Raw genomic sequence first — 13,452 nt, 5'->3', positions numbered from 1 at the left:
TATATATATATATATATATATATATATATATATATATATATATATATATATATATATATATATATATATATATATTATACACACATATACATGTGTGTGTGCATACATAATTACGATAAATAATTTTTAGAAAGATTAGTTTCCCGTGAAAATAGTCCTTACATTTGCAATCACGATGACAGACATACATGACATGATTTTTTTCCCTTTTTTTACAGTGCACTTCGACGGCATAAAATTGGTCCTCAAGACGTAAGGACGATTTTCGCGTGTCAAAGGTACAGGAGACTGAACTCTACGGGATTTTCCACCCTCGGGGAAATTCAGGGTTGCTTACTTTTCTCGGTGGAGGTTGCATGCTGAGGCGACGAGAGTCTGTGTTGTGTGTTTTTCTTTTTCTCGCCCCCACAACGCCGGTCGGGGTGGAGGTGGTGCAAGCAGGTAAATAGGCAGGCAGGTAGGCAGGTAGGCAGGCGGGCAGGCAGGCAGGCAGGCAGGCAAGCAGGAGGAGGAGGAGGAGAAGGGGTTCACTATTTCGCCCTCTCTATTTACGCGCGCTGCACACCCCGCACACACACACACGCGCGCAACCTCACCGCTCGCGAACCCGTTCACTACTGATCGCTCGCCTGCCCGCGACGCGACTGAGCGGCGGCGCGGCGCGCCTATTGATCGCACCAGCCGGCCGGTCGGAGTGCGCGCAAGCGCTCGTTCCATTTCGTATTGTGCGCGAGCGTTCACACCCCCACCCGAACATTCCCGAACTACTTCCTTCTCGATGACCTACTAAGCGGTTAGTCGAAATAGGAGGAGATGAAAGAAGGAGAGAGTCGATGATTTTGCTTATTGATCTATCTCACTCGATTATTTTTTTGTTAAGTTTTAATCTCTTGGATCTCTAGCAGCTCCTGCATGCAGCTGACGCACTTTCTCACGATCTTTCTTTAAGATTCTGTTAAGAATAATTTTATACACTTGAGTGTACATATATATATATATATATCTATAAAGATAAATAAAAGACTAAAGCGCGACACACTAGTACATTTGCGCGGATCTAACACGGATAGACCGCGAGTTCTGAGATAAAAGGAGGATCACACTGTTTATTGTGAAATCGTATTCAACTTTATTTATCAATGAGTTTATCGTTAATTTAATCATTATTAAACGGTATAAAACGTGAAAGCGGTATATAAGATATAATAATAATAATACATTAAGCGCAGAGAGTCTTAGGTTTAAACACGCTTATATACAAGACTGTAAAACACCACAAAGGTGTCGGTGGGGAGGCAGGACTCGTAGGGGGAGGGAAGAACACCAGCCTGTATTTTCACGAATTAACATGACGATAAATTGTCACCTAAAAAACGGCTATCACAAGGGACGCTACATAAGACATCCTCTTTTAACTTCAATAAGTCTTTTTTTCGTTTTAAACAGATCTGAGAGACCCCGCGAAGACTCAAACCGAAAAGTTTTCCAAACTGACCGAAAGGGAACAGATACATTTCTATTTAGAAACTGAAAAATCACAAATTTTAGATCGGAAAATTTACCGAGAATTAGATGAACGTTAAATCCAAAGTTTTTCGCATGATTTACCAATCTTCGCATTACTCTTTCCTTAAGGCTTAAGGTGTTCTAGACCTCAACATAAGGCCTCGACTAGTCGTAATTACTGGAGTTCATCAGCTGGCAACGGATCCAAATCAGGATCAGCTACCGGACCCATAGGTCCGTCCACGTACGCCAAAGACGGAGGTGGTTCGGCGGTACCCTGACGATTCGGAGGCAGCGCACCCGCTTCCAATAACGTCAGGGCCGGGTCCAGAGCAGGATCGGCCGTCGCTTCGGCCAAATTCGTGACCGATTTGGATTTGACGCACTGAAAATCCACGTGACGGCTTTTTGCCTCTTCCTTCTCCCAAGACATGTGAATGAAAGGTCGTTGCACGTAGTTGTAAATGACTTCGGCTCGACCACCGGCGCGCTTCTTGACTTTTTCTTTATAGGTCGGGTAGCCCTCGATGCCCAGACGGATCTTTTTTAATCCGCGCTCCTTCATCACTTGCTTCGCCACATCCCGGTTCTCGATGTACTTAAAGAAGCGATACATCGCCGTGCTATTGACAGCTGTGGAAAGATAAAATGCAAATGAGAGAAATTTGGAGAGAAACATTGAAGGATCGTTATAATATCTAATCGGAAAACAGATGTTACTTTCTCGTATATATATATATGTGTGTGTGTGTGTGTGTGTGTGTGTGTGTGTGTGTGTGTGTGTGAGAGAGATTATTTGATAGATTTTTTCCTTCCAAAGAAAAAAGAAGATAAAATAGAAACGACCGAAAATTGTAAAAGTTGACTTAAGTTTTGAAGTTGCCAGGGTCTAGCAGGAGACTTGGTGCGTCAGTAAATAATCGCGGCACTCTTCGGCGGCAGCGGGGTTGGAAGAGAAGATTAAATGGGGCACGTCGCGAAGTCATATTAATATCGCGAAGCAGCTTATGGTCATCCATTATTGAAGAAAACAAGCGGAACTAATGGACGCCGTGCACTTGCAAAGGCCGAGCTAATTGATTTTTCATCGGATATATACACATACGTGCGTTGATCACGATAATGCACCAAGGTTGCACGTCTTACGACGAAAAAAATTACACGCGTGTCCTATCATTTGAAGGTCAGTTCCACTTATAGCTAATTCTACAGGTCGTCCCAAAAAATTGGACGTACAAAGAGTATATAAAGAATTAAAAAAGAGTATATAAAGAATTAAATTGATGAATTTCGGATGATTACTCTTCGCTTACTTTGCGAGTATTCTTCGCCCATCTGCGGTGGATACTCCTCGTCCCAGTCGACTACGTCATCCTCGAGCAAAACGACGATGTGACATTCGCGATCGCCACGTCGCGCGCTATTCACCATCAGGGGCAAGATCAAGTCCTCCAAGAATACCTCAAATTGACAACGCGCACCCTCATTCGACAGTTCGTGCAACAAGCCACCTGTAACGACAATTTTCTTTCATTCGTACTCTTCCGCGTGTCTTGTTTCAAAGAGGAGTTTACGTTGCCTCGCAATACTCACGCAGATTCTGGCATTTCACTGTGCTGGCGTCAAACGGCACCAGCAGATAATCGCAGGCTTCCCGTAGCTCTTGAACACTTACAGTTGGTGGACAACGGATTACGTTGCCCTTGTAATATTCCAAAATAGCGCGGAACACCATTGCGGAAATACCATCCGCGACTTCGTATTCGCCGCGTTCGTTTGGTTGTGCGTATTCCACCCCGGAACTAAACATACGGCCTAGCATGGTGTTGGGATGCGCAGTGAACAACGTCGGATCGATGACAAACCTGAAATAGTATAAAGAAATAATTAGTAAGATAAATAAATTTGATAAAGAAAGAAAACTAAGGCACATGAGAATTGAAATTAAGGCTCCTAATTCTACTGCTGTGGAATTCTGGATTGACGACGTCAGAAGTGAGAAAACACATGCCAAAAATTCTTGCGTACTATTTTCAAATAAAAAAATTCGTATAAAAGAACACTTCAGATTGCTTGAACATACTTGTAAAATGCTGCAAAAACTACCCCTTTCTCTTATCAATCTAGAGTTTCGCAACAGTGGCATGAGGAGTCTTAACCCCTTCAGACCTGATTATTTTTAAAACAAAAAAAAGAAATGTAAAAAAATGTCATGTGTTTCGAAAACAATCCGATAGATGGAGATTGTATGCAATCTTAGTAATAAAATATACTCAAAGCAAAAGTATATATATGGTTGCTGTCACAGATTCAATATTTTAATTTAGATATTTTGACGTAGTAAACCAGTATACATTATAATGTGCGTGGAGTCTGAAAAGGTTAATAACTAAAAATATATTGACAGTCATAATAAGAAATATTCAATTTTAAATGGTTTGCAGACTCGCCTGGTGTTATCGACGATCAGGGTAATTCTCTCGTCACTAGTTGGCGGATTACTGGCTCCTCCTCCGCTAATAGCGGACCCCGTCGGACCTGACGACATGTTATCTCTGTTGTTGCTACTGCTGCTGCTTTGGTTCTGCTGCTGATTCTTCGCCATACCAACATTGGACCGGATTCTGTGGAAAAATGTCTTTGTTAAGAAGGACTTTTTTCTCTCTCTTCTCTCCAGTAGAGTAACGCGCGCCATTAAAGAATTGAAACGTTCAACTTGCGAATGAAACGGGGTTTGCGGGACCTACCTTGTAATTTGTGAAGCCCGGTCTCTTGAGTTCAACATATTGCGCAAACGGGAAAATAATCTCGTAAAAAAAGAATAACTTTTTGGGAATAAAAAAAGATACATCTTATAACTGAACAATAATTTAGTTCTTAAAGTGCGTGAGAGGTATAACACAAATTACAACAGGACCAAATAGACGATGTAGATAAACTGATCAGGTGAATCACGTAATTATTGGCATTTCCTAGTCACTAAGATTCTAGAAAAACCCGATTTTTTTGCGACCAGCAGTATCTGTTCAGTTTCAATTATGAAAATTTCTTTTGTAATCGTACAGTGCAAACGAGAAGCTTGAAGAACTCCAACTGGCTGTATGAAAAACCAGGAAGTCAAATTATGAATCTTTTTTTCTTAATGTCAACTTGTGAAAGATGAAAAATCGAACTTTGAAGATATATGGAAATATTCACTTTTCATTGAACGAGTTTATATTGAAGCAAAAGATTCATGATTGCTTCCAAGTACTGCAAAATTATTCATGATTTCATACTTAGAAAAAAAAATTACACGATAAGATGGAGTTCATTTGAAAGGATTGATTCCTTGTTCATATTCTAGAGTACCAATGATTAAGAAAGACGCCAATAATTATGTGGTTTACCTTATTCAAGCATTGGAGAGAATTAAAAGGCTTACTAAGAATTGACGAGCAAACTAAAATATTAAGAATAGAAAGAGTTTTGGACGAGATGAGTAGAATTGTTCTTACCTGCCAAGACTCGCATCCTGCGAATGAGTTCTGTTGAGTGAACCAAACGAATGGCAATGTTGCCGATCACTGCTGCCGTCCCTCTGTACCAGACAAGATTTCGGCTTCGCGGAGCCACCGACACAACTACACATGCACAGAACAACCAACCACGTAATCTCGCTTACAATCTAATCGCATTCACTACATCGACAAGCATGTCGAACGCGCTGCGTGATGTCTACTATATACTACCACTACGCTAATAAAATTCTTGAAATTTGTAAAACAATCAATCTCCCTCCTTCTACTTTATCCTCCTGAGAGAAACTGACAAGTTTTTGCAAAAAAAAATGCGATTGCGTCCTTGAAAATCGATCATAGTTATGCAAGAATGATTTAATGCACAAAATTATGATTTTTGTGAGTTGTTGTTACCAGTTGGTAGCTCATACATCTTTCTATTAAAACAAAAAAGATTCAAGCCTCACGTTTAAAATTAATTAAAAACAATTCTTATTTTTTCTACTAGTTGCCCCATTTTTTATTAAATTTTTTATTTTTTTTCTTTAGATTTAAGTTTGTCAATGGATACTTTTAAAGAAAAGAAAATCAATGTCTGACTTTTTGAAATTAGTGAAGAAACTCAGTACTATCTATACTTTTTAAATCATGTATCAGTACTATCTATACTATCTATACTAACTATACTTTTTAAATCATATATCAAATTTTCATCCTCATTCTTTTTTAAATGCATTCCATGTCTATTGGATTATTTTTGCATAACTATGGTCAATCAAAAAAAAGGATCAGGACTTTCTCATTTTCCTTTGACCTTCTTGAAAACTGAAACTCAAATTTCCTGATTAGTGCAGAAATGCTTCATGAGACTGATCATATCATGCAGAAATTTTTCAAGTAAGAAAGTCAAGTTTGCGAAATAAAAAAGGAAACCCTTTCTTTAATTGAAAATTTTCTTTTATTTTTAAAAACTTCTAAAAGTACATTGAGGAATTTTTATGCAGCTTATGGTTCGAAGGTTTTTCTTCTAATTATAGAAACTCTATGGATTGGGATAGAAGGCTTCTTCGAAATCTTACCTCATCCTATTCTTAATCACATGGTGTCTTCCTCTCCCATCAGTCTCTTTGTAATCATTTTCAGTATCGCTGCTGCTGTCATGAATATACTTCAGGCGGTCCGATGACGGATTCGTCATGTTGCTGTACCACCTGAAATAAACGTTGCGTTTATTTTTCATTCGTTATAATAAACAAAATCGCATAAAAGTAATGGGAAATGGTTGCTGACAGGCAGTGGCGAGTGTAGAAGATACAGTTGGAAAAAAACAACAAAAGCACAAACATGTATGTGTCAAATGCATGACCCAGCTTGTTCGACAATGTCAAAGCACTCTTGTTGAGAAGCGCGTGATATACCTCTGAAAGGATCAGTGTCGTACAATATCGGCAATTGATGTGAAATATGCAATGGAAAATACACATATACTTACGCAGTTGACAGTCGCAGCAGCTTCCGGAAAAGCTTCCTGGCGGAGTCACAGATCTCCAGGTTACCCCGAGGACAACTCAAATCGTCTGCTCGACGATGAATAATCACGACGTGCAGTAACCAACCACATCTGACTGTGGGACGACACGATGCGCCACTGTCGCGTCTAGTGGTCTGTTCTTTTCAGCTAACTGCTGAACTGGTGCTATAAGTTAAAGTGAGATAAGTATATTTTATCTCACTCTAACTTATTACACCAGTTCAGCGTGCAGTTGAAAAGAACAGACCACAGATGGCGCAACGTCCAATTTTATATAAAAGAATATTCCAATAGTGTTCACTACTAGCGCTACGGTGGCTGCGTTCCGAAATTCACTGCCAGTACTGAAAACCTATAATTTATGTTATATATACTATAGATTTTCAGTACTGGCAGTGAATTTCGGAACGCAGCCGGTATCAGCGCCTCTATTCTTGACAATTTAGGCGAGTTTTTTAATTCATCAATGGATCCATTGCATGATGCGTAAGTACAGCGAAACATTGCATTTGCGCATCATGCGATGGATCCATCAATGAATTAAAAAACTGGACCTTTTGCGTAAGGTAAACGTCCTAGTGATTGAACGTGTACCGATAATTGAATTACTAATAATATACTTGTGTTTGTTAAAATATTTATCAATAAATGAAACAAAATCACGAAGTAACTAAATATTTCTTTTCATTTATTATATTGTTTTGTATGTTGAAAAGCATTTCAACAAAGAAAAATACAAAACCAATATGTCAATCATTAGGACATGTATGTTCGACCACTGAGACGTTTACCTTATACATAATTTTAATTGCGCAGCTATTTTATAGTATGATTAAACCTGCGCATTAAAACTTACGTATACGCAACTATTTCAAGAATAGGGGCCCGGTATATTACCAATGGTCTGTTCTTTTCAACTGCACTGCTACACTGATGCAATAAGCTAAAGTGAAATAAAATATATTTGTCTCATTCTAACTTATTGCACCAGAGCAACAGTGCAGCTGAAAAGAACAGACTTTAAAACGCACTCAGTGACTTGGTTTACATCGTACACTTGATACGCGTACTAAATAGTAACTTTCTATTAGATAATCTTAATATCGACGATATATATAAACAACGATATATTAAGCTGATATAATACTCATCAAGAAAACGTATTGTATTGATTGAATGCGTCGCCGTTGATATGCATTGTCGATATTAAGATTATCTAATAGAAAGTTACTATTTAGCACGCGTATCAAGTGCACGATGTAAACCAAGCCAATGCTTTATCAAAATGCACTCATTATTTCGGACTCTGATTCAAGTATCTCTAATTAAATCAAGCTGGAGCCGTATTCCGTTACCGTGGTTCCGACAGTTGTCGGACAGTTTTTCCACGATATAAAAAAGCTGCGCAACGACGCCTACCAATTCGATAACTGTACGCGGGCACGGAATAGTACCCCTGGTAACCGTTCTCAGGCTTCTCTCTAGTTCTAGTTTCGTACGTGGGAAATCTTAAATGCAAATTTTGGTCCTGTTGTAAGATAGATGTGTTGACTGTATAATAATAAGTAATTCAAACTCTTAATAGAATGATGTCATATAAACAATGTCACATAAAAACTTGTTCAAACAAAATTTGTAATGCCACAGGTGATCTGGACATAATTTATCACAAGTAATGTCAAAGTATTATTTATATCATATGTTTTATAAGTTATATGCACATAATATACATATTTATTTATATTTATATATTTATAATATATGTATAATATAACTTCTATGTGTATGAAATTTGTTATATGGCTTGTATTTCAGATTTCCATTAAAATATCTTCGTTATCATCAATGGGTGCAGGCAATTCCAACCCACTTGCTGGATTTACCCATAAGAAAAGAGACCTATGTCTGCAGTGCACACTTTGTTCCAGAAGCATATAAACAATTAATATATGAAAAATTAGGGATATATATATTGCGCAAATATGCATACCCTACTATTTTTAACAATAATGACAATAAGGGAAATGAAACAACGGAGGACATAGAAAAAGTTTCTAATTTTCTAAGTAAAATATTTTATTTTTAATGAAAGTATTACATATAGTAAATTTAAAATCTATATTTTAGAGTCCTCAACAGGAGATAAAAGAGACATTATCACAAGTAACATAAAAATGTTATAAAAATGTATAAGTATATAATATCCTAATAAGTTTGTAATAATATTCCTTTTGTTGTAGACTGGAGATACCTCTGTAAAGACTTTTGCTGAAAATATAGAGGAATTAGAAGAGGAAAATCTATCAACAGAGACATTATCACAAGTAACATAAAAATGTTATAAAAATGTATAAGTATATAATATCCTAATAAGTTTGTAATAATATTCCTTTTGTTGTAGACTGGAGATACCTCTGTAAAGACTTTTGCTGAAAATATAGAGGAATTAGAAGAGGAAAATCTATCAACAGAGACATTATCACAAGTAACATAAAAATGTTATAAAAATGTATAAGTATATAATATCCTAATAAGTTTGTAATAATATTCCTTTTGTTGTAGACTGGGGATACCTCTGTAAAGACTTTTTCTGAAAATATAGAGGAATTAGAAGAGGAAAGTCTATCAACAGAGACATTATCACAAGTAACATAAAAATGTTATAAAAAATGTATAAGTATATAATATCCTAATAAGTTTGTAATAATATTCCTTTTGTTGTAGACTGGAGATACCTCTGTAAAGATTTCTGCTGAAGATATAGAAGAATTAGAAGAGGAAAATCTACCAACAGAGACATTATCACAAGTAACATAAAAATGTTATAAAAATGTATAAGTATATAATATCCTAATAAGTTTGTAATAATATTCCTTTTGTTGTAGACTGGAGATACCTCTGTAAAGACTTTTTCTGAAAATATAGAGGAATTAGAAGAGGAAAGTCTATCAACAGAGACATTATCACAAGTAACATAAAAATGTTATAAAAAATGTATAAGTATATAATATCCTAATAAGTTTGTAATAATATTCCTTTTGTTGTAGACTGGAGATACCTCTGTAAAGATTTCTGCTGAAGATATAGAGGAATTAGAAGAGGAAAGTCTACCAACAAAGACATTATCACAAGTAACATAAAAATGTTATAAAAATGTATAAGTATATAATATCCTAATAAGTTTGTAATAATATTCCTTTTGTTGTAGATGGGAGATACCTCTGTAAAGATTTCTGCTGAAAATATAGAGGAATTAGAAGAGGAAAGTCTACCAACAGAGACATTATCACAAGTAACATAAAAATGTTATAATAATGTATAAGTATATAATATCCTAATAAGTTTGTAATAATATTTCTTTTGTTGTAGACTGGAGATACCTCTGTAAAGATTTCTGCTGAAAATATAAAGAAATTAGAAGAGGAAAGTCTATCAACAGAGATATTATCACAAGTAACATAAAATGTTATAAAAAATGTATAAGTATATAATATCCTAATAAGTTTGTAATAATATTCCTTTTGTTGTAGACTGGAGATACCTCTGTAAAGATTTCTGCTGAAAATATAGAAGTATTAGAAGAGGAAAGTCGACCAACAGAATATGTTCAAAAGTGTTTACATCCACGGGATCAGACTACCCAAACAGGTAATATTATTTGATATCTTAGGCATGCACAATGATATCTAATGCTTAGCTTGTGTTCCGGATTTGGACTGCATTTTCCTTGTATTTGGTTCCAACATTTCATAAAAAATTTTACTTCAGGAAATAGGATGATAAAAAATGAAATTATCATTATGCTTTTTTCTTAGATATGTTACAACCATATGATTTAGATGATTATGACGTAATATTTGAAAAAGACGAAATCCAATCAGATGAAGAGTCAGATAATAATTTACATGAAGTAGTAATTACCACAAATAAAGTCCAACCAATCACAGAATTAGGTAATAATTTATTTGAAGTAACGATGAGCAGTGAAAATACAAAATTAGTTAGAAACGAGATCCATCCAGACAAAAAATCAGGTAATAATTTGTTTACTATAAGTTCTCTCTCTCTTTCTCTCTCTCTCTCTCTCTCTCTCTCTCTCTCTCTCTCTCTCTCTCTCTTTCTCTCTAATTAGGAGTCCTTAAAAAGTGTTTTTTTTATTATTATTAATTAATATCTATATTTTAAATATACTCTGGTAAAAAAAGTTTTTAGAAAACGATAGAATAAAATTCTATCGTTCTATCGTTTTGAATATGGATGTTGATTCGTGAATTTACAAAATGTGAAAAGTATTCTATCGTATACAATAGAATACGATAGATAGTGGTAGAATTTCTATCGTTAGTTTCCTATAGAATACAAAATCGTGTATAACCAGATAAAATACGATAAAATTCGATAGGATTCATACTTGAACTTGCGAGCGAGAACAATATTTGATGAAATGAAACTTGATGGAATTTGATGTGTTATTGTTATTAAATGAAATTTATAATTTATATGTCATATAGACGTATTCATATATATTTATATTTTAATATATATATCCTTTTCTTTGATTAGAATTTCTTCCATTTCTTTAATTTAATATATATATCCTTTTCTTTGATTAGATTCTTCAATGCTAATGCCCCATAATATATGTCAGGCTACAGGACAGACTATAGAAATATCTTCTGATTCTGTACAAGGGAAAGGTGTGATATATCATGTATTTTATGTTACTATCGCATATAAAAAAGTTTCGTTTATAAATTATATTTTTATTCATATCTTTCTCACTCTTATTAGTAGAATCTCCAGTGTTACTGCACCATGATGCATATAAAGATATGAGACAGATTAGGCCAGAATTATCTAATTCTATACAAAAAAAAGGTATGACATGTTAATATCACACTTTTTAGGAAAGTAAGTTATTGAATTAAATAATTCCGAGTCCAAATTTAGTATGTTACTGTTATTAACTAATATTTATAATTTATGTCACACAGCATATACATAGTTATTTTAGATTAAGAGCACGTTAAAAAAATATATGTTTATGAATTATATTTTAATGTATAAATCTTTTTTTTAAATAGATTCTTTAATGCTAGTGCCCCATGGTATATGTCAGATCAAAGGACAGGCCATGCAAGTATGCCCTGCTTCTATACAAGGTATGATGTATCATTTATTTTATGTTACTATTGCTTATAAAAAAAGAATAATTACATTTATAAATTATATTTTAATATATATATATATATATATATATATATATATATATATATATATATATATATATCTCATATGATACTTATCTCTTATATATTTATCTTTCTTAGAATCTGCAGTATTGCAGATTGCATCATTGAACCATAATGCATATCAGAACATGAGACAAGCAATGTCAGAATTCTCTAATTCTATACAAGAATGCACATTGTTATTTATGTTACCGTCATGTTAATATACGTTTATAAATTTTGTTTTAGTGTGTGTGTGTGTGTGTGTGTGTGTGTGTGTGTGTGTGTGTGTGTATGTGTGTGTGCACATTTTTTTATAGACTTTTCAATGCTGATGCTTCATGGTATATGTCAAGTCACAGGACAGATGACTTGGTTACCTGGTAACCAGGTTATACAAGTGTCCGATTCTACACGAGAAAAAAGTACAATATACCACTTATTTTATATTACTATTGCATATAAGAAAAAAATTATGTTTATAAATTATATTTTATTTAATTATATTTTTTACTATCCCTTTCTCTTATTTGTAGAATCTCCATTGTTTTTACACAATAATCAATGTCAGGTCACAGTACAGGCTATACAAAAATCTTCTGATTCTACACAAGACAAAGGTAACATATATTAAAACTGTAGTTTTTAAGAAAGAAAAATTATTGAAAATTATTGTTTATAAATTATATTTTTTATCTCTCTCTTATTTGTAGAATCTCCATTGTTTTTACACAATAATCAATGTCAGGTTACAGTACAGGCTATACAAAAATCTTCTGATTCTACACAAGGCAAAGGTAAAATATATTAAAACTGTAGTTTTTGAGAAAGAAAAATTATTGAAAATTATTGTTTATAAATTATATTTTTTATCTCTCTCTTATTTGTAGAATCTCCATTGTTTTTACACAATAATAAATGTCAGGTCACAGTACAGGCTATACAAAAATCTTCTGATTCTACACAAGGCAAAAGTAAAATATATTAAAACTGTAGTTTTTGAGAAAAAAAAATTATTGAAAATTATTGTTTATAAATTATATTTTTTACTATCTCTTTCTCTTATTTGTAGAATCTCCATTGTTTTTACACAATAATCAATGTCAGGTCGCAGTACAGGCTATACAAAAATCTCCTGATTCTATACAAGGCAAAGGTAAAATATATTAAAACTGTAGTTTTTGAGAAAGAAAAATTATTGAATTAAAAAATTAGAGGTCCTCAAGAATAAATATATCTTATTGTTAATTCATATTTATAATTAAAGTATGTCACATATATAACACACTTATTTTATATATCTCTTTTTAGTAGAATCTTCTTCAAAACTGATGCATCATAATACATGTCAGGCTATGCAAGAACCCTTTAATTTTATACAAGCAAAAGGTAAAATACTTATTTTATATTACTGTCGCATGTAAAAAAAAAATTATATTTTTAATATATATTTCTTTCTTTTATTTGTAGAATCCCCAACGTTGTTACACCATAATCTATATCAGGTCACAAAGCAGACTATGCAAGAATCTTCTAATTTAACACAAGAAAAAAGTACGATATATCACTTATTTTATTGTCATATAAAAAAATTACATTTTTAAATATATATATATATATATATATATATATATATATATATATATATATATATATATATATATATATATATATATATATATAT

General features: G+C 33.8%; 3 protein-coding genes across 7 annotated transcripts in view; 1 reads left to right on the top strand and 2 right to left on the bottom strand.

Moving 5' to 3' along the window:
• The window catches only part of LOC116840789 (protein nervous wreck), a 9,149-nt gene extending 8,502 nt beyond the window's left edge, over positions 1 to 647 (bottom strand). For 2 of the 3 annotated variants that reach the window (XM_032807979.1, XM_032807996.1), the window contains exon 1: positions 163 to 325. In XM_032807979.1, the coding sequence (XP_032663870.1) occupies positions 163 to 234 (72 nt within the window). In that variant the 5' untranslated portion in view covers positions 235 to 325. The other variant, XM_032807989.1, reaches the window with a different exon arrangement.
• A 458-nt stretch (positions 648 to 1,105) lies between these two features.
• LOC116840820 (BTB/POZ domain-containing protein 10) lies at positions 1,106 to 6,671 on the bottom strand. Of its 3 annotated transcripts, XM_032808069.1 has the most exons (7): positions 6,499 to 6,671; positions 6,086 to 6,217; positions 5,004 to 5,129; positions 3,957 to 4,130; positions 3,100 to 3,371; positions 2,820 to 3,017; positions 1,106 to 2,139 (listed from the first exon to the last, which is right to left on the bottom strand). In XM_032808069.1, the coding sequence occupies exons 2-7, from the start codon at positions 6,202 to 6,204 to the stop codon at positions 1,682 to 1,684; spliced, it is 1,347 nt and encodes a 448-aa protein (XP_032663960.1). In that variant the 5' UTR covers positions 6,205 to 6,217; positions 6,499 to 6,671; the 3' UTR covers positions 1,106 to 1,681. The 3 variants fall into 3 exon arrangements, with proteins under 3 accessions (XP_032663960.1, XP_032663942.1, XP_032663950.1); XM_032808051.1 differs by lacking the exon at positions 5,004 to 5,129 and having other exon boundaries at positions 6,499 to 6,669; XM_032808059.1 differs by lacking the exons at positions 5,004 to 5,129; positions 6,086 to 6,217; positions 6,499 to 6,671 and adding an exon at positions 4,254 to 4,977.
• Positions 6,368 to 13,452, top strand: part of LOC116842735 (nucleoprotein TPR-like) — an 11,048-nt gene continuing 3,963 nt past the window's right edge. The window contains exons 1-24 of the mRNA XM_032812371.1: positions 6,368 to 6,379; positions 7,873 to 7,996; positions 8,185 to 8,209; positions 8,353 to 8,587; positions 8,665 to 8,700; positions 8,778 to 8,861; positions 8,939 to 9,022; positions 9,100 to 9,183; positions 9,262 to 9,345; positions 9,423 to 9,506; positions 9,585 to 9,668; positions 9,746 to 9,829; positions 9,907 to 9,990; positions 10,068 to 10,185; positions 10,353 to 10,571; positions 11,151 to 11,234; positions 11,329 to 11,415; positions 11,622 to 11,699; positions 12,305 to 12,388; positions 12,482 to 12,565; positions 12,659 to 12,742; positions 12,841 to 12,924; positions 13,080 to 13,157; positions 13,239 to 13,322. Of these exons, the coding sequence (XP_032668262.1) occupies positions 6,368 to 6,379; positions 7,873 to 7,996; positions 8,185 to 8,209; positions 8,353 to 8,587; positions 8,665 to 8,700; positions 8,778 to 8,861; positions 8,939 to 9,022; positions 9,100 to 9,183; positions 9,262 to 9,345; positions 9,423 to 9,506; positions 9,585 to 9,668; positions 9,746 to 9,829; positions 9,907 to 9,990; positions 10,068 to 10,185; positions 10,353 to 10,571; positions 11,151 to 11,234; positions 11,329 to 11,415; positions 11,622 to 11,699; positions 12,305 to 12,388; positions 12,482 to 12,565; positions 12,659 to 12,742; positions 12,841 to 12,924; positions 13,080 to 13,157; positions 13,239 to 13,322 (2,188 nt within the window). The remainder of the gene's footprint in view (positions 6,380 to 7,872; positions 7,997 to 8,184; positions 8,210 to 8,352; positions 8,588 to 8,664; positions 8,701 to 8,777; positions 8,862 to 8,938; positions 9,023 to 9,099; positions 9,184 to 9,261; positions 9,346 to 9,422; positions 9,507 to 9,584; positions 9,669 to 9,745; positions 9,830 to 9,906; positions 9,991 to 10,067; positions 10,186 to 10,352; positions 10,572 to 11,150; positions 11,235 to 11,328; positions 11,416 to 11,621; positions 11,700 to 12,304; positions 12,389 to 12,481; positions 12,566 to 12,658; positions 12,743 to 12,840; positions 12,925 to 13,079; positions 13,158 to 13,238; positions 13,323 to 13,452) is intronic.

Source organism: Odontomachus brunneus, unplaced genomic scaffold, assembly GCF_010583005.1.
Source record: "Odontomachus brunneus isolate Ranch 3 - 2012 unplaced genomic scaffold, Obru_v1 Obru_scaffold_002, whole genome shotgun sequence".
In the NCBI taxonomy this organism is placed as follows: domain Eukaryota; kingdom Metazoa; phylum Arthropoda; class Insecta; order Hymenoptera; family Formicidae; genus Odontomachus; species Odontomachus brunneus.
Note: the sequence above shows the minus strand (reverse complement) of the source record. Positions and strands in the feature narration are given on the sequence as shown.

Coding starts and splice junctions, on each gene's coding strand:
- LOC116840820 (XM_032808069.1), bottom strand. CDS start 6,204: ATGACGAATCCGTCATCGGACCGCCTGAAGTATATTCATGACAGCAGC. Junction 5,130..6,085: donor GTGATTAAGAATAGGATGAG/GTAAGATTTCGA, acceptor GTGCATGTGTAG/TTGTGTCGGTGGCTCCGCGA. Junction 2,140..2,819: donor GGGCGAAGAATACTCGCAAA/GTAAGCGAAGAG, acceptor ATCTTTCCACAG/CTGTCAATAGCACGGCGATG.